The 20336-nt window shown below is 44.8% G+C and overlaps 1 protein-coding gene across 1 annotated transcript in view; it reads right to left on the bottom strand.

Moving 5' to 3' along the window:
• Positions 1-19948, bottom strand: part of IMPDH1 (inosine monophosphate dehydrogenase 1) — a 110686-nt gene extending 90738 nt beyond the window's left edge. Inside the window, exon 1 of the mRNA XM_069979526.1 lies at positions 19638-19948. Within this exon, the coding sequence (XP_069835627.1) occupies positions 19638-19861 (224 nt within the window). The 5' untranslated portion in view covers positions 19862-19948. The remainder of the gene's footprint in view (positions 1-19637) is intronic.
• Between the last annotated feature and the right edge of the window lie 388 nt (positions 19949-20336).

The following is a 20336-nucleotide window of genomic DNA, read 5'->3' as shown; positions in this document are numbered from 1 at the left end:
CTCTCCATGATTTGCTCCTCAAAGGGGCCCGCCAAGGCTCTGTCGCCCAAGGGCCCACAAAAAGCTGGAGCCGGCCCTGATACCAGCTGACCCAGCAGTGCACTAACACCACCGTTGCCCTCACTATCGCCTCACCGCATATCTATAGTACAGTGCATCTATCACAGACGCATGCTATCACATATATACATACAATACCTGTGAACAGGTGATTCAGCTGGTTCTCTCTGATCCACCCTAATCAGTTGTTGTTTGGGAAAAAGGGGGAAGCAAGAATCATGACCTGGTTTCCCTGTTTTTCCTTAGGAGTGGATGCAGGTACTGTGATTACATTACACTGTGCCTGCATCCCTTTCTGGAAGCCAAGTCTGACTAGGCCAAAGTTGGGCACACTATATTAAAATAGTGAGGCCACAGTGTATTACAGTAATGGGGCACAGCATAAAAATGGAGGGGGCACAGTGTATCACAGTTAAGGGGCACAACATAATAAAATGGAAAGGGCAAAGTGTGTTACAACTACAACACTTGGTATTATATTTCAGGGGGCACAGTATGTATCATAATGAATTTCAGGGGGCGGCTTGTATATCATAATTTATATCAGGGGCATAATTTATATCAGTATATGACACTATTATACTCAGAGGGTACAGTGTATGGAAGTATTATATTCAAGGGATATATAACCGAGGTCAGAGGGTCGGCACTATTGTAGTCTGCATTTATCTCTCCAGTGTAAGTAGTGGTGCTCAGATTTAATGATATGGATGGACTCTATCATGTAACATTCCAAAGAGCAGAGAAAAAAAATAAACACACTCACCATTAAATGCTCTTTAACCCCTTAAGGTCAAAGCCAATTTTCGTTTTTGCGCTTTTGGTTTTTCCATTTTATGTTTAAAAGTCCATAGCGCTTGCATTTTTTCACCTAGAGACTTATATGAGCGCTTATTTTTTGCGAAACCAATTGTACTTTGCAATGACAGGCATTATTTTTCCATAAAATATGCTGCGAAACCGGCAAAAAAATCATTTGCGCTGTCAAATTGAAAAAAACCTCTAATTTGTTTTGATTTCGGGGAGTTTTGCATTTACACCGTTCACCCTGGGGTAATAATGACTTGTTATGCATGTTCCTCAAGTCGTTACGATTACAACGATATGTAACATGTATAACTTTTATATTATCTGATGGCTTTAAAAAAATTCAAACCATTGTTAACAAATATATGTTCCTTAAAATCGCTCTATTCCCAGGCTTATAGCAATTTTATCCTTTGGTGTATGGGGCTGTGTCAGGTGTCATTTTTTGCGCCATGATGCGTTCTTTCTATCGGTATCTTGATTGCGCACATACGACTTTTTGATAACTTTTTATTAAATTTTTTCTGGATTTGATGTGACCAAAAATGCACAATTTTGCACTTTGGAATTTTTTTTTCGCTGACGCCGTTTACCGTGCGAGATCAGAAATGTGCTAATTTAATAGTTCGGGTTATTACATGGCGATACCAAATATGTTTATTTGTTTATTTATTCATTTATATTTATAAAATGGGAAAAGGGGGGTGATTTGGACTTTTATTACGGGAAGGGATTTTTTATTAATAAAAACACTTTTTTTACATAAACTAGAAGTCCCCCTGGGGGACTTGTATATACACAGCATTGATCTCTATTAGAGATCAGTGCTGTGTATATACACAGCAAAGATCGATTAGATTGGTCATAGATTGCTTTGGCCTGCTGCAGGCCATAGCAATCTATTGCCGAGCCGGGATCAGCGTCATTGCGATGCTGAGGCCCGGGCCGCCAGAGATCCGTCCCACTAGACACCAGGGATGTGAGATCTGAAGCCCTTCAATGCAGCTGTCAGGTTTGACAGAGGCATTGTCCGGCTGCAGATTGCAGCCGGGAGCGGTGCCGTTCACCCCCCGCGGCAACATGACGTACCAGGTACGTCATGGGTCGCTAAGGGGTTAATTCACAAAAAAGGCATATACAAACAGGGGGTAGCGTGGACAGCATTGCTGTGTGAGCAGCTACAGTTGTTTTGCAGAAGTATCCATGCAGGGATACAGTGAATTACAGAATACTCAATGAAAAGTGCAGCTAAGAGGCGCTGCAGCCATGAAGCCCCGCCCAGGTAGCACAATCTGCAGATGATAAAAGATCACTTTTTACTGAAACAAGCACCATGACGTATGATATAATATACAGTATGAAAACTGCAAAGTTTACCCTTTACACCTGTGTAGAGATGTCATAATGCAAAAAGGGGGTGACAGTGTCACTTTAAGAGGTTTTCTAGGCAAAATGGTCTGATGATAGTCCCATACATAGATAGATTTGATTGGGTACACTCACAGTTATTTTATTGACACTGAAGACAAAGAGTGTCCTTGTTAAAACTTAACTTTTATTTAGTTGTATAAAATATATAGTCCCAACACACCTTGGCTATCACCTGATTTGATGCCTCATATATACAATTATGTAAATAGAGCAATGTTTTTTGCACATACCATGGAAGCTATTCCATTCAGTTTATACTCTGCTTTACTGTTCATTGCATGCTACGTGACGTCTCTCATAAGCATATTTCATAGACATCCTCATTGCAGTCACAAGTCACACAATAACATCTTACATTTAATACTGCAACATTCCCATGGGCTTTCTTCAGTGCTTTTTCCACATATATTGTGTGTCACGCCAGGTTTGACACATAATATATGTGATATATATATATGTATGCAGGGCCGGCGTCAGCACCTGGCATACTCGGGCAAGTGCCGGGGTCCACGGCTGCCCAAGGGGCCCCCGACACTTGCCCAAGCAGTGAGACAGACGCCCGCCGCATCACCGACCCCGGGGGAGCGGGTGCTGCCGACCCCAAGTCCGGGGGAGGGCTGGGGAAGGACCTGCCGTGTTTGCTGCACTGGGGAAGGACCTGTGGTGATGTCATAAGGGGGCGGGGCTGAGAACGGGAGAGGCTGCATATGGATGAAGGACCTGTGATCATTGTCATGTGAGATGAGGAGGCGGGGCTCACTAATACCTTCCCTCTGTATGCTGTGAGTTTTAGTCCTTCTCTTATATCTCCTTCTGTAATGGCTCTGATCTCCCATAATAACAGGCTGGCCATGCTAGGAGTTGTAGTCCTCTTATATCTACTTCTGTAATGTCCTCTGATCTCCCATAATAACAGGCTGTCCATGCTGGGAGTTGTAGTACTCCTCTTAAATCTCCTCCTGTAATGTCCTTTGATATCCCATAATAACAGGCTGGACACGCTGGGAGTTGTAGTTCCCCCCGGTATACCTCATGTAATGTCTCTTATTGTAATGCTGCATTCCCACGTTCCGTGATCCTGACGGATCACGGACGTGGAATGCATGTACTGGAGCCCCCCCCGTGCCCAGACAGCATCTGTAATTAGATGCTGGGAGTGGGGGAGACTGTATTTATAAGCGCCGCGCTGTAATGAATCAGCCGCACGGTGCTGTTACTACAGCGCGGCGCTTATGAATACAGTCTCCTCAGCTCCCAGCATCTAATTACAGATGCTGTCTGGGCACGGGGGGGCTCCAGTACATGCATTCCACGTCCGTGATTCGTCAGGATCGCGGAACGTGGGAATGCAGCCTAACTCCATTCTAGCCTGCTCTATGGTGAAGAAGCTAGAATACAGACTCCAGGGGGACGACCTCCTTCTAGCACCTCCATTCTAGTCCATTCTAGCATGGATGCGCTCTCACCAACAGGCGCAGAGCGATGACGCCATCACGCCTGCTGGTGGATCCACAAGGCGCACACAAGGGAGAAGAGGACCCGTCCCCCGCCCGGATTAGTGAGTATGTTTTATTTTTTTATTTTCTTGTGCTGAGGGAGATCAGGGGGCATTTCTATGGGGCAGAGCAGGGGGCATTTCTATGGGGCAGAGCAGGGGGCATTACTATGGGGACAGAGGGCATTATTACTATATGGGCGGCGCAGCACGGGACCCACAAACCTCCTTACTTTACTGCACATGACACCAAACAGTGGAGTTACTACTGTATAGGAGCCTATGGGTGGGAAAAAGGGAAGGAAGTTGCTGGAAAAGTGCGGAGCCTAACATGTTTGTCTGACAGGTCCTGAAGAGATGAATTGTAGCTTTAAGATATCATCATGGAGGTCTGGGCCAGATGGAGAGGAAACGGAGAGCGATCGCCTCAGATCAAAGAAGACGTCACCTGTGAGTTACTGAATTACATTTTTTTTCGGTATTTTGTCAAACTTTATTTGGTAGGTGTGCCCCGAGGTGTGCTATACAAAGGGGCCCGCTGAGGCTCTCTTGCCCAAGGGCCCACAAAAACCTGGAGCCGGCCCTGTATGTATGTATGTAACACATATTGTGTGTCAAACCTGGCGTGACTAGAGCTGTGCCGGACACATACTAAGAGAGAAATCCCATTAAAGACATAGATTTAAAAGCCAAAATGTTACAATCTGGAATGCAACCATGAAAAAAAATGTTCTTTAATACAGCTTCAGTGATACATAGTCATATTCAGACAACCACTAAGGGTATATGCACACTGAGGAATAGGGAAGGAATTTGAAGCGGAATTTCCGGCAAAAAATTCCCTCTTTAAATCCTCGCCTAGAGCTCAGTGTGAAGATACCCTAAGGGGGCAGGGATGACTACTATATATTATATAACTTTTCTACAACTGTATATGTATTAGTTGTAAAATATACTGCTTGTAATTGATTGTATGTATTTACAAAAGTTAGGTTATTTTTAAGATGAAGTGATGTCTTATGATTGTATTATCAAGGAAAAAATGTGAAAAACAATAAAGGAATAAAAATATTTTAAAAAGGGTGCATGCACACTAAGAAAAATCGTCAGAAATAAAGAGTGGCATGGAATCCACGCCGTGGACTCTGCTCGGAATTCGGCCTACCTCAGTGTCTCAGTGACATTGTCACTTCTTTCAGCAGAGAGACGGAGAGAGCGAAGGCTGATTTCCGCACACAGGGCCGTATTAACAACTGCTGCTGCCCCAGGCACTAAACCTGAAGATGCCCCATCTTGGGGAGCGTGGGGGAGCCTGGTTTCAGCAATATGCATTTCTCTACGTGTGGAAACATTGTCTGAATCACATTTTTCATGTTTTTTAACGGCTTAAACATAAACAAATTTCCACATTGAATTAATGATTAGAGCTGTCTGCATATTATCTGAGGGAATTCTCACCACAGGATGGGTAGATTGGTAGGTAATAGCTCCAGGCGTCACATTTACCACCACCATACCAGACTTGAACAATACTGCCATACCGTGACTGGATAACATCGCCAGACCTGACCAACACCACCATACTGTGACTGGATAACACTGCCATACCAGACCTAACCAATACCACCATACTGTGACTGGATAACACTGCCATACCAGACCTAACCAATACCGCCATACTGTGACTGGATAACATCGCCATACCAGACCTGACCAATACGGCCACACTGTGACTGGATAACACTGCCATACCAGACCTAACCAATACCACCATACTGTGACTGGATAACACTGCTATACCAGACCTGACCAATACCACCATACTGTGACTGGATAACATCGCCAGACCAGACCTAACCAATACTGCTATACTGTCACTAGATAACACTGCCATACCAGACCTGACCAATACCACCATACTGTGACTGGATAACACAGCCATACCAGACCTGACCAATATTGCCATACTGTGACTAGATAACACCACTATACCAGACCTGACCAATACCACCACACTGTGACTGGGTAACACTGCCATACCAGACCTGACGAACACCACCATACTGTGACTGGATAACACTGCCATACCAGACCTGACCAATACCCCCACACTGTGACTGGGTAACACAGCCATACCAGACCTGACCAATTCCACCATACCCCCCCCCCCCTCCCAAAAATACACCAGATTTACTGGCAAGTCTGAATGGTAGGTGGGAGACTAAAAGAATAAAAACAAAGAAAAAGTTGTTTATTTTCCTTGGCTCCCTGGTGCTGCCCTAGGCAATGGACTACGGGTGCCTAGTGGTAATACGGCCCTGTGTGCACGCACCCAAACAGGGCAAAAAAAAAATCACAGGAGTTAAGCCAAACAGGACTCCCCTTGAAGGGCCAGAAGAGGGCAATGCTCATGTATGGACAGCTATTTATTTAAATTTCTGCCATGAAATGCTTCTGCTGTGGGACAACTGTTTCTAAAGCCAGATATAAACCAATGATTTACTTTAAAAGGGTGATTCCAGTGCTAGGTAGTCATACTCACACTGTAGAAGTGTTTATTTGTTATATATATATATATATATATATATATATATATATATATATATATATATATATATTTATTTATTTATTTATTTATAATTTATTTATTTAAACTATTATCAGAAGAAGAAATAATAATAATGCATTTGACCTTTGACTAACATTAGTTTTTTTCCCACCACTACAGGTTTTGGTTTTGTTTTTTTTACTTCTCTCCATACTTAATACATGCTTTTGCATTGTCGTCAGACACGAAAATGTGCATGTTGAGTTTTTGTTATCACTGTTGAGGCACAAACCTTGGTGATTTGCATGGTGCAAATCTTTTCTAAGTATACTACACGGTGACCAGCACCAAATAGTATATTGTTTTACATATGCTGGTGATCCTTTTAAATGTATCATGTATTTGTCCTTACTTGTTCAGGATGTTGCAGCCTGCTATAACAGGGCTTTTATCTTTGTTACTGTTTCTTGAGTCTTTGTTGCATCATTAAAAAAGTAATAACAAATATACAAAAAGGCAAAAACACTTTAGGATCACTACACGTGTATTATTCACCATTCTTTTTGGTGCATGATGAAATAAAATGTTGCTGAATAATTGTTCAGTGGAGCTGTCATTGTTTAAGGCCATGTTCACACAAGGTAAGTTTAGTATTAATCATGGTTGTTGTTGCCGATTTGCAACAACAGCCGTGAATAATCCTGAACTTACACTGTGCTGCAGTTAGAGGGAATCCTGGCTGGAGTGTATACACATAGGGGGAAATGTATCAAGCTTCGAATTTTGTTTTTTTCAGCGGAAAGTGCCCATTTGCGAATATTTTTATTTGCAAATGGCCGTTTTGCGAATAAAATGGGCCCAGTACGCCAGAGGGGCGGGGAGGGGGTGTGGAGGGGGCGGAACGAGGGGTGCGGACTCAGAGTCCGCACGATTCATCATTGTTTTGTATTAAAGATACGCAGGAAACCTACTCCAGCTCTCAGCTGGCGTAGGTTTCCTGCCGTGCGCAGTGGCACGCATGGGATTTATGTAGAGGCAGTCCGCCTCTACATAAATCTCCGCAGTGCCGGAGCTGCGGGGACATTTTTAAGTCTTAATAAATGTCCCTCATAGTATACACTCCATCTGGGATTGCTAGAGGCCGCACAAGAAACTGACATGTCAGTTTTGTGCATCCGCTATTCATTGAATAGCAGCTGCACATCTCTGACAGGTCACACAATGGAGAGTGCGGCTTTGTGTTCAATGGTGGACTGGGATGCGGGCGCACACAGATGCACCCGCATCCCAATTCAATAGAAAAGAAGATAATTCGGACGGTACTGGATAATCTTCACTGACAGCGGCCGTTTTGTGTCATACCATGTGTGAACATGGCCTAAGGCAGGAATTAGACTAGACATTTTTTCCGACAAAAACACCACAAATTGGCATATGGAATTTTATGGGTAAAAAATGCTGCGGCAACCTGTTTGCCAATGGGGAAATATGAAAGGCAATAACCACTTGAAGTTTTTTTTGCTATGACGGTTTTTAAGTGCAGTTTGGCATTTTTCTGTGTTTTCTGTGTTTGCAGTTTTGTGAAATTGGAGCAGGGCCTATGTTCTGCATCATTTCACAGAAACGTAGGTGTGGAAAGACAACAATCAGCTGAAGATTGGCTCCTTGGCTTATAGTAGTCTTTATTACACGGGGCTGTATCTGCCCGATTCTGCCTAAGGGTGGGTTTATACTGAGGAATTCTCACGGATAAGAAGTGACATGTTACTTCTTACAACAGATAGCGGAATACGCCGGCCCATAGAATGGTGTCTATGGAGCTGGCGGAAAGGCGCGCGGCCGTGTGCACGGACAGACAGCAGAATTCCGCTGACATTATCCGCGAGAATTCCTCAGTATGAACCCACACTAATTCAGCAGATAATTGGCCCATGCAATAGGGCCTTAAGTGTAAATAATTACAGCTCGATATAGGGATAAAAATCACATTTACAGTCCAAATTCTTTTGAACTGTGCAATTTCTTTGGGCGGAGAGCAGAGGCACATGAGAAATCCCATTGAATTAATGGGACAGGCAGAAATTGAAGCGTTGTACTAAAGTTAACTTTGTATTATATCTTAATTAAAAATGTATAATTTTGTTATTAATACATAATTTTACTATGGAGTAGCAGCAGTAAGGGGGCGACAGGACCCTCTTCGCTACCACCAATGTTCGTATTGAAAAATGCAGGACTGACTAAGCTTATGGTGCGTTTATACAGACAGATTTATCTGACAGATTATTGAAGCCAAAGCCAGGAACAGACTATAAACAGAGAACAGCTTATAAAGGAAAGACTGAGATTTCTCCTCTTTTCAAATCCATTCCTGGCTTTGGCTTCAAAAATCTGTCAGATAAATCTGTCTGTGTAAATGCACCATTATCATGACCAATTGCTATAGCAAGTGGGAAGAGAATCATGTAGTTGAGTGCTTCTCTCCCTGCTCTGTGTATGTGACCAAGATGGTCCCATGGACTTACATCTGGAGACTGTCTTGGTCTTGTGGCACAAAGCTTGGAGATAACAGTACATACTGATTCATTTGAGTCAGAACAACCTGTCCCTGACCGATGAAAACTTTTGATATGTCAAAAGTCTTTGTTTAAATTGACTATATTTACATATTTAGTAAATATAAATTGGTAAATAAAAACTATTCTAATGGAAAGGTTAATTTTCAACAAGTGTGCCCAAATTCTATAGAACACCAGCATGTGCCCCACTTTAAATTCTACACCTTCTAAGCTAGCATTTGACATTAGCTAAAGCAGCATACAGTTCTCTAAGGACCAGCAACAAAGTGTACAATATACCATGTGCATTCCACAGACCATAATTACATTTGCGTCCAGTGAATGCTACTTTCTCAGGATCATAGGTCACATTTTTATACAATTTTAATATATCCAGAAGCACATCAGTACAATGCTTGCTATGGTTTTATTAGTACCCTTACAAAAAAAAGGTTTGAATGAACAAATTAATGGAGTCTGTCATCTTTTTTTCAATTTATAATGAGGGAAACAAATATGAAACTAGAAAGTTTTGGTACTTTAACAGACATATTTCTAAATGCATTAGGCTATGTTCACACTACGTAAAACTACGGCCGTAGTTCTTGCCGCGGAACTACGGCCGTAGTTTTGAGGGGTGGAACATAGCCTTATTTTCAATGGGATCCCGGCCGGAGCGTACACACATCGTATACGCTCCGGTAGTGATCCTAATGCGGCGCCGGAAAAAACTGACAGGTCAGTTTTCTGCGGCCGGAATTCAGTGAATTCTGGCCGCAGAAAGACCTGTCAGTTCACACAGTGAAGCAAGCGGCTGGGAAGCTGGGAAGCCCGGCCAGGGTCACGGAACGGCCGGGTGTTCACGTTGCGTGAACATAGCCTTATAGTGCAAGACCACCTTCAGAGACACTGTAAGTAATATATTAGGTAATTACAATGTAAGCAATTCCCTACTATACATCTATTATCTGAATCTCTGTACAAGAGAGCAATTTTGGCAAAAGAGCGAAGCAACATGAAATGTATTACTTAGTGCCATTAAAGGACAACTCCGGCGGGACCTCAAATAAAAAAAAAAACACAGACACACACTTGACACTCACCATCCCTCAGGTGATGATCGCCACTTGAATCTCCCGCCGGCCGCAACTCCAACACCTCGGAACTCCCTCACTTCCAGGTCCGTGTGAAGTGAATAAAAGAGAAAAGGCTGCCAGTGTGCAAGCTCAGCCAATCAGGGCTGAGCAAGCTGGAAGCCATGTGATGCGGTCCAGCCAATAAAAAAGGCTGCACCCGCCAATGAAAAGACCTGGCCCGCCCCCTGCTGTGATGACATTGTCGCAAAATGGCCCCCCCCATCCCCAGAAGTTAAATAAAGTATACATACCGAATAACTATCGACCCCATCCTCTTCTCTCGGGTGCACAGCAGTGAACGGGAGGGGAAATGGCTGCTGGTGCACTTGTGTCTTTATGTCCTACAGTAAGAGGAGTTCTCTTTCCGGTGTTCCAGGTTACTCTCTGTTGCCACCTTTGTCCGTGACAGGAACTGTCCAAAGCATGAAAGGGTTTGTATGGGGATTTGCTACTGCTCTGGACAAAGTCCCTGACAAACACAGTGGTGGCAGCAAAGAGCACTGTGTCAGACTGGAAAGAATACACCACTTCCTGTAGGACATACAGCAGCCTAAAAGTACTGGAAGGCTTGAGTTTTTTAATGGAAGTAATTTACAAATTTGTATAATCTGCTATCAGCTGCACATCTCCCCATGTAATTGGTGATGTGCAACTGATGGCTGATAGCATTATGGCCGCTCGATTATCGAGCCAGGTAATAGGCTCTGTAAACGAGGAAATTCTGCACTTGTTGATAGTGTGACTTGGGTTGTCTAAGGCTGGGTTCACACTGCGTTTTTTTCATCCGTTTTTTTTATTTAAAAAGGATGAAAAATGGATTGCAAAAACGAATGCATTTGTGTGCATCCGTTTTGATCCGTTTTTCCATTGACTTCCATTATAAAAAAACGGATCAAAATGGATGCGGTTTTTTTACGGACGCAAAAACGTTGCTGATACTATTTTTTTTGTCCGTTAAAAAAAACGGATCCGTTAAACGGATTGCAAAAACGCAGTGTGAACCCACCCTAATACAGCCTTTAGGCTAAACTGTCTAAGAATACAACAGATTTATCAAACAGCATTATACATTGGTACATTCTTAGATTGTCTATTCTAAGTTTACACTGTCTAAGCATTAGACTGATTTAGTAAATTTGTGCCAATGTATTAGAAACACTTTTGATTTTTTATTTTAGTGAACCTTAGTGAATAACAATACAAAGTAACCATAATTCTTTAACCTGCCAACATCCCCACTGCTGCTCTCAATGACTCTTACCAGTGCTGATGTGATAGAATTAAACCATTCAGCCACAGGAAACACAAGGGAACAGATCCAAGCCACCTGCTGGTCTCATAACCTACTAAATATGAAACTCCTTTCCTGCTGTTAAAAGGTTTGAATAAGTGTAATCTTCTGCCGTGAACATGTCTTAAAACAAGCACAGTACTTTATTAAAGAAGCACAATGAAAACAAGGCTGTAGCATTGGTGTCTAAACTCTTTACAGCTCAGTCGCCATGTAGAGGATCACCCTTCATAAAGAGTGGGATGCCATGCCTCAGCAAACAATAATGAGAAGTCATTGTCAATGTTGAAGGCACATGACAAGTTCCTGAGAGATTTTTGGTTGCGGTATACCCACCGCTGTTGTTGGCTTTTGTTTCAGTAAATTTTTTAAGATGAGGAAATTACCAGTGCATGCTTCTATATATAAATGCCCTACTTATAATATCACTGTAGAGTGAACATTTTATTTTTGCCATAAATTTACCAGTAAGCCAAATATCCCTAACTTCTTGTGAGCGACACACACACACACATACACACACATATATATGGGTGCAATATATAAATAAATATCTATATATATATTTTATTTATATATTGCACCCCTTCCTTTTCTCTGTCTACCACCTTACCATTTATGTTCAACTAATGACTTATGACTAACATTCTCTATAATCTGCACCTCTCACTCCAATCTCCAGGGGGGAGATTTATCAAACATGGCGTAAAGTGAAACTGGCTCAGTTGCCCCTAGCAACCAATCAGATTCCACTTTTCATTCCTCACAGACTCTTTGGAAAATGAACGGTGGAATCTGATTGGTTGCTAAGGGCATCAGAAACAGTTTTACTTTGCACCATTTTTGATCAATCTTGCCTTAGGATTTTACCCGAGTTGCACCAGTTCTCTGGAGTGCTTAACCTCAATAAGTTAGGATCCTATTAGTCAACCCGATGACAACCCTATCAATAGTGTAAACGAGCACCGATCTGCTAGATCAGTGCTTGTTTACTGAGCCTATTACACAGATTGAGAATCATTTAGCTGTATACATTACCTCTCCATGCTCCCAGTGTTCTTCTGCCCTCAATTTTACGTTAGGACCATAAGATGAACGTTGTCATCGGCTGATTATTGTCTCTATTACACAGAGCGATAATCAGCCAAATCGCCCTGATTAGCCCAATTATCGCTCCTTGTAATTAGAGATGAGCGAATTTGCAGAAGTTCGGGTTCGTGTGAACCTGAACTACCGGTTTCTGATTCCCGCTGTCTGCAGCCTCCGTGAACAGGGTGGATGCAGCGTAAGGACTGCCTGGAAAACTGGGATACAGACATTGGCATTGGCTGTATCCCAGTTTTCCAGGCGGTCCTTACGCTGTATCCACCCTGTTTACGGAGGCTGCAGACAGCGGGAATTAGAAGTCGATAGTTCAGGTTCATACGAACTTGAACTTCGGCAAATTCGCTCATATCTACTTGTAATAGGGCCCTTAGCTTTTAAGGAAACGTCTGGTAAAAATTTAAATTTCCCAGCAGGCAGTGGGGGATCATAATAAACAAGTGCTACTTACCTCTCCCCATGCCCCCAAAGCGCCCTGTCACAGGCTCCTGGATCCCGCCAGAACTCATTTTCCCCCGAGTTCCGATGTCGTCTGGCTGAGTGGACAATCCATCAGATAGGTTGTGAGCAGGCTCGGACTGGGCCACCGGGGGACCGGGGAATTCCCCGGTGGGCCCCGAGCAGTTGTAGGCCCCGCCCCCCAGTAAGGGGACACAGGGCTGGAGACCATATCAATGTGGTCTCCACCCAGCAAGCCCAAGGGGGGCCCCCGTGCTCCTGGGGGGGGCCACTCGGCCTCCGGGTGCCGCACCTTGCCTTTTAACTGGAAGCGATCGCATCAATCGCTTCCAGTTAAATGTAGCAGGGTTCCTATTTACAGCGCGAGAAGCCATAGGCTTCCCGCCCTGTCAATCACTCTTGTGACCGCAAGCAGCGTTCTGCTTGCGGTCACAAGCGTGCCGTCCCCGTCAGATGAGCAGCTCCCTGGTCCCGGGCTGCGCCACCACTGAGCTCCGTGTGCGTGCCGCGGCAGCTGGGACTTCCGGTACAGGGTGCGCATACCGGAAGTCCCAGCAGCCGCCGCAGCTCACATGGAGCTCAGTGGTGGCGCAGCCCGGGACCAGGGAGCTGCTCATCTGACAGGGAAGAGAGAAGAACAGACACGAGGCCGACGGGGGAGCGTGTTGTAAGGTGAGTTGTTGTTGGGTTTTTTTTTTTATCAGAGGGGGACAGCACTGGGGGCTATAGAGGGGCTGGACAACATGAGGGGGGCTATGGGGGGAATGGACAACATGAGGGGGGCTATGGGGGGGATGAACAACACTGGGGGCTATAGAGGGGCTGGACCACATAAGGGGGGCCTATAGGGGGGCTGGACAACATAAGGGGGGCCTATAGAGGGGCTGGACAACATAAGGGGGGCCTATTGAGGGGCTGGGCAACATAAGGGGGGCCTATAGGGGGGCTGGACAACATAAGGGGGGCCTATAGAGGGGCTGGGCAACATAAGGGGGGCCTATAGGGGGGCTGGACAACATAAGGGGGGCCTATAGAGGGGCTGGGCAACATAAGGGGGGCCTATAGGGGGGCTGGACAACATAAGGGGGGCCTATAGAGGGGCTGGACAACATAAGGGGGGCCTATAGAGAGGCTGGACAACATGAGGGGGGCTATGGGGGGAATGAACAACATGAGGGGGGCTATGGGGGGAATGAACAACATGAGGGGGGCTATGGGGGGGATGAACAACACTGGGGGCTATAGAGGGGCTGGACAACATGAGGGGGGCTATGGGGGGATGAACAACACTGGGGGCTATGGGGGGCTGGACAACATAAGGGGGGCCTATAGGGGGGCTGGACAACATGAGGGGGGCTATGGGGGGATGAACAACACTGGGGGCTATGGGGGGCTGGACAACATAAAGGGGGGCTATAGAGGGGCCGGACAACATGAGGGGGGCTATGGGGGGATGAACAACACTGGGGGCTATGGGGGGCTGGACAACATGAGGGGGCTATAGAGGGGCTTGACAACATGAGGGGGGCTATGGGGGGCTGGACAATATAAGGGGGGGCTATAGAGGGGCTGGACAACATAAGGGGGGGCTATAGAGGGGCTGGACAACATGAGGGGGGGCTATAGAGGGGCTGGACAACATGAGGGGGGGCTATAGAGGGTCCGGACAACATAAGGGGGCTATAGAGGGGGTGGACAACATAAGGTGGGCTATAGAGGGGCTGGACAACATAAGGGGGCTATAGAGGGGCTGGACAACATAAGGGGGGGGGGGGGCTATAGGGGGGTGGACAACATAAGGGGGCCTATAGAGGGGGTGGACAACATAAGGGGGGCTATAGGAGGATGGACAACATAAGGGGGGTTATGGGGGGATGGACAACATAAGGGGGGCTATGGGGTGATGGACAACATAAGGGGGCTATATATGGGATGGAAAGGACTGGGGGCTATATGGGGGATGGAAAAGATTGGGGGCTATATGAGGGATAGACTACATAAGGGTCTATATGGGGGATGGACAACATAAGGGGGCTACCTATATGGAAATGGAAAACATAAGGGGGCTATATGGGGGATGGACAGCACTGAGGGCTATCTATATGGGGGATGGATAACATAAGGTGGCTACCTATATGGGGCATGGACAACTCTGGGGGCTATATATATGAGGGATGGACAAAAGGGGGTGCCATTTATAAGGGGGGCAACACAGGGGGACAATACAGGGGAGGCCATCTATAATGGGGAAAACAGAGGGAAGGCGATCTATAAGGGTCACTACACAGAGGGGGACAACAAAGGGGCCATCTATAAGGCGCATTACATGGGGGGGGGGCGTATACAATTGGGCATGCACAGGGGGGCATCTACTATTTTGGACTACACAGAGGACAGGGATAAAGAACCTTGGCTCTCCATATGTTGCAAAACTACAGCTTTTGCTTCGGCTGTCCAGGCATGATGGGAGTTTTGCAACAGCTGGAGAGCCGGGGTTCCCTACCCCTGATATAGGGGATGCACAGAGGTTGTCATCTACTATAAAGGGATTACACAGAGGGGGCTCTCTACCAGGGGCGGATTAACTTTACCATAGGCCCCAGGCTGTTTACCAAGCCTGGGCCCCCCCACCCCCCTGTAACTAGCCTGGCGTTCATAGTACAGGACAGATAATGTCATGATGTCCTGATTTGTGCAAAATTGCCATAAAAAAACAGTGATTTTTTGTAAATCATGGCGGAAGTGTAGCCAGGAGACAGTACACCATTGAAAGTATAAGTCTTTTTGGGTGGTTATGGGCCCCCCAGGAGCTCAGGGCCCCGGCTGCCGCCCAAAACGCCCCTATTATAATCCACTACTGCTCTCTACTATAGTAGATGCACATGGGGCCATCTATATGGAGGACTGAACAAGGGACCATCTATAAGGTGTCTACAGAGAGGGGGGCATATACTATAAGGGATATATATGTCAGCCTACCCACTAAATGAGGGTGTAAAGGGGCCAATACAGATGTGCAGTGTGTATAGAGATGAGGATGGTGCCAGAGTGAGGAGCCTAATATCTTTCTCTGGCAGATTCTGTGGATTCGTGGCTCGGAGAAGTTCTAATGGCCCAGGGCAGATGGAGAAGATAAAAAGGGAAGAACTCCGATCAGAGAAGACGTCCCCTGTGAGTCACCTGATATAACTACAGTGTAATGTATATGGTGTATAGAGCCTGTGTAGAGCTGGGTCAGCCTCTATATGACTGTATGAGGTGATAGTGATCTGTGTACAGTGGATTATTTAGTAGCAGCGGTGGTGTTAGTATGTGGTGGTATTAGTCAGTATGTGGTGGTATTATTTGTTACTATTTATGTGGTACTGTGTTTTATTGGATTTAGTATACTTTTGGTCAGTAACGATATGGTGGTTGTGGTGTAGCGGTAATATTTCCTTTCTATATACTGGTTATTGGTCATAGTACACAGGATTTGGTCAGTAACAGTATGGTGGTAATATGTATGGTGATAATATTTCCCTCCTATATACTGGTATTATTGGTAATATCAGTCTTGGTATACTGGATTTGGTCAGTAACAGTATGGCGGTAATATGTGTTATTGGTGGCTGTATCACTTTTGTATCTAAGTATACAGTGTTATCATGCAAAGAAAATTGTCTTATAGCGCGATTATACAGGCCAATAATTGGTAACAAGTGCTCCTTGGAAGCCCCATGTAAAAGTGCCAGAGATAAGCTGACAAGCAAATGTCCCATAGTCGGCTGATTTGATCTTTTGTGCATCTGTACAAATCATTGCTGGCGTCCGCACATCTCAGTATATTCCTGCCCTGCTGATTAGCAATGGTTTGCTGCTCTACACTGCCCCATATCACGCCGTGTAACTGGAGCCTTATTAATGTTACCATAGATAAGTATGGTGGCAGAAGGGTGGGCCCCAAGAATGATTTCCCCTGGTGGGCCCAAGGACTCCAGTCCGACACTGGTTGTGAGGTTGTGATGTCGCTGGAAAAGGAGATCCAGGAGCCTGGCAGAAGCCCCAAAGCGATAAGGCAGTGCTGCAGAGGAACGGGGACAGGTAAGTGGTGCTTATTCATTATGTTCTTCCCAGCCCCTGACTGCTGGAAAAGTATCATTTTTCCTTGACTTCTCTTTGAAATATGCCCTCAAAACAAGTTTCAAGCGGGCGTATCAGGTTCCCAAACTTGGCAACCCCCCTACACTCCAAGCAGTTACAGTAGGCACGTACATTAAAAGATTAGTTAGTGACTGTTCACATCTTCACTTGTACTATCCTATCTATAAAAGATAGAGGGATCAGTGTAAAAAAAAATTTTTTTACCTTTTGTCTCAAGCCCTTTCCCTATAGATTGTAAGCTCTTACAAGCAGAACCATATCATGTTTTGCTTGATAATTTCATGTTATATAAGATACATACTTGTCAAACTTTCCAAGTTTAGGCTATGTTCACACACTAGGCGTCTTTCACACACATTTTTTGACCATCTTTTTGGACGGCCATCATTCTTGTGGCAAAAGACGGAAGACTACAGGCTGGTCAAGCGGCATCCTTTACTCTGATGACTTTGCAGCCATGGATAGACAAATTCTAACTCTTATAATATTGAGGAATTCCCTTATAAACAATTTCCTTATACACTATGGGGCATATGTTTCATTCTTTTTGCGCCATGATTGTGGCGAAAAAGGTGTTTTTTTGCACATCATATATTTTTTCATAGCATTTATCAAGCTGTTGGCGCTATTTTTGAGCAGTTTACGCTGGCTGAACTTTTTTCAATTTTTTTACTCGGAGGGGGTGTCATCTATATTAGCTACTTGTTTTTATCCAGATTTTCCAAGTGCGATTTATCATCTGCGATTATTTATTTTGCGCACAAATATTGTGCAGAAGTGCTGCAGTAAGATCCTAGCATAGTTTTTTTTTTTAGCCAAAGAAAAGGTGCAAAAAATGTGCAATATTTATCAAGGCCTGTGCTACTATTGATAGTTTTTGCACATGGACCGGAGTCATTCGTGCAGCATATGTAAAGTGCGCTAGCAGGAAAAAAATTGCGCTAATGATACATACCCCCTATATTTTCCACCATTGACAGCAAATAAAATACTTCTGCTTTACCTCAAATAGATGGAGTATACAATAAACTTGCTAGTCACTGAACCAATAAAAAGTGCTCTCAAAGTACTACATAACTTGTTTTCTTGGATAGTTAAACTATGGGCTGATACAGGAAATACCAAAGAATAATGCTATGAAGTGCGAACAGTTCTTTGCCAGATGTTATAAAACTGGTTGTAATAAGCAATTACTACTGGTACAAAAAAAGGGAAGGAGTCGCGCATAGCAACCAAACTTTTTTAGGCTTCTGTCCAATATTTAAAACATGCTATGATACATGTCTTAAAGGGGTTCAGAATAGAAAACATATCCTGTGGGTAGGGTTTCAATGTTAGATGTTCAACCCCTGGCACCCCTACTAATCATCTGTTTGAAGGGGTCAGTGAGCACTGCAGTCCTTCCAGCATTTAGCTGTTCTCCTTTGCTGCACTTACCATAATTTATGTAGTAGCAAGGGAGTGCAGTGTTGTCCTATGTGTTGTAGGGATTGATGCTGTGGCAAGGTACAGAGCACATGTAAACACTGAAAAGGTTGAACCACTAATGGTGTGTTTAGACAGAGAGAGATTTGACAGATTTTCGAAGCCAAAGCCAGGAACAGACTATAAACAAGGAACAGGGCATAAAGGAAAGACTGAGATTTCTCCTCTTTTCAAATACATTCCTGGCTTTGGCTTCAAAAATCTGTCAGATAAATCTCTCTGTCTAAACACATCAATGGGGGTGTCTAGAATCGCCCCCTGCTGGTCCAATATTGATGAGGTTTTCTAATTTGCAAAATCTATATAATCCCTTTAAAATCCACAACTAAATCTGCATGTGTTATATGTGGACTTTAACGCAGACATGTTACACATATGAATCCGCAGCTTATTTTCTTTTTACTGCTTGTTTATACACCAGTCACTTGTATGGCACTGTACTTTGTTGTTTTGCAAGTTCTGCAACAACTCCACTAGGTATGCTCATAGCCTAATGGTAAACACTCCCCATAGCTGTGGTCATCACTCTGGCCAGCCCTTTAGTCATTACACAACATAGTACCTGATGCTGGAGAGCCCCAGGTTACTGACCTCTCCTCTATTTGCTTCTGTACTTGTGTGCTTTTCAGTGCTGTAAAGGTCTGGAGAACCAAGAAGCTGTCCCATTAGATGTACAATGCTTTATGGTCAATAACTTATAGATTGGGGGGCTGCATCCACAGAAATTCCGTCTCACACACCTGTATGGCCATCTCTTAGGCTGCCTTTATTTGACAGATTTTGGAAGCCAAAGCCAGGAATGGATTTGAGAAGAGGAGAAATCTCAATCTTTCCTTTCTGACCTGTTTTCTGTTAATAATCTGGCTTTGGCTTCAAAAATCTGCCAGAGAAATTACTCGGGGGAGGGGGCAGCCAGGAGCGATTTAAGTGCGGTCAGGGCCTGTAATGAGTTTGATTACCGCACTAATGTGATCAAGTTCAATCACCGGGAGAAAGTTGTCGTTTCCTTGCATGTGTATCCCCATAGCACCTGGTCACTTAGACTATTTCTTACATAAGTACAACAAACAGTCAATAAGTGTAAGAGACTGTAAGAAGTAGAAAGCTCCGGTGCCCTTACCTTTCCGGTTCATAGCCAGCCTGAAGTCGGGTGGCACTATACCGCTGAGCCGCTGTCTCATGCCCATGAAGATGCCCACTGTGGACTGGGGAGCAACCATTTATCAGGGAGCGTCTTTGTGAAGAGTGAGAAGGGGACATGGGGGGGTCTTTCACATCCCCCACAATCAGCCGGTAGTCATAGAGCCCTTGCTGGGCATCCCCATCATACCTGTAGCCGTCCATAGCCAGCAGGGGTGGGGCAGAGTGGGGCACCAATGGGTCAGGTAGTCACTCAGCCATCCTGGGGGCAGGCAGAATGCTGGCTGGGCTAGGAGGCAGCTTGTGCCCTGGCTGCCTGAGCTGAGCACTAGCTGCTGTCAAAGAGGATCGGAGTATTTAACCTGCTGATAGCCGGGGAATTTGCACACTTGCAGAATCCCTGCCCCCTTCTCCCTGAGCTTCTGTCTCCAGGAGATGTCTCCACCCAGAGGACACATTGTTATGTAGAGTCTCAGCAGCTCGTGGCTTCTGCTGGCACCTTTATCACAGAGCCCAGAGCTGTCCCCCCTGTGGGTACTACCAGGCAGGGGTGATAAGCCTGCCCTATCTGCCAGCAGGGGCAGGATACAGAGGTTACACAAGTCACTAGGCAGAAGTTTCATGATTGCAGTTACTGATCTGCTCTCTATGTCTCTCTATGCCTCTTCTTACTTTAACC

Source organism: Dendropsophus ebraccatus, chromosome 1 (assembly GCF_027789765.1).
Source record: "Dendropsophus ebraccatus isolate aDenEbr1 chromosome 1, aDenEbr1.pat, whole genome shotgun sequence".
Taxonomy (NCBI): domain Eukaryota; kingdom Metazoa; phylum Chordata; class Amphibia; order Anura; family Hylidae; genus Dendropsophus; species Dendropsophus ebraccatus.
Note: the sequence above shows the minus strand (reverse complement) of the source record. Positions and strands in the feature narration are given on the sequence as shown.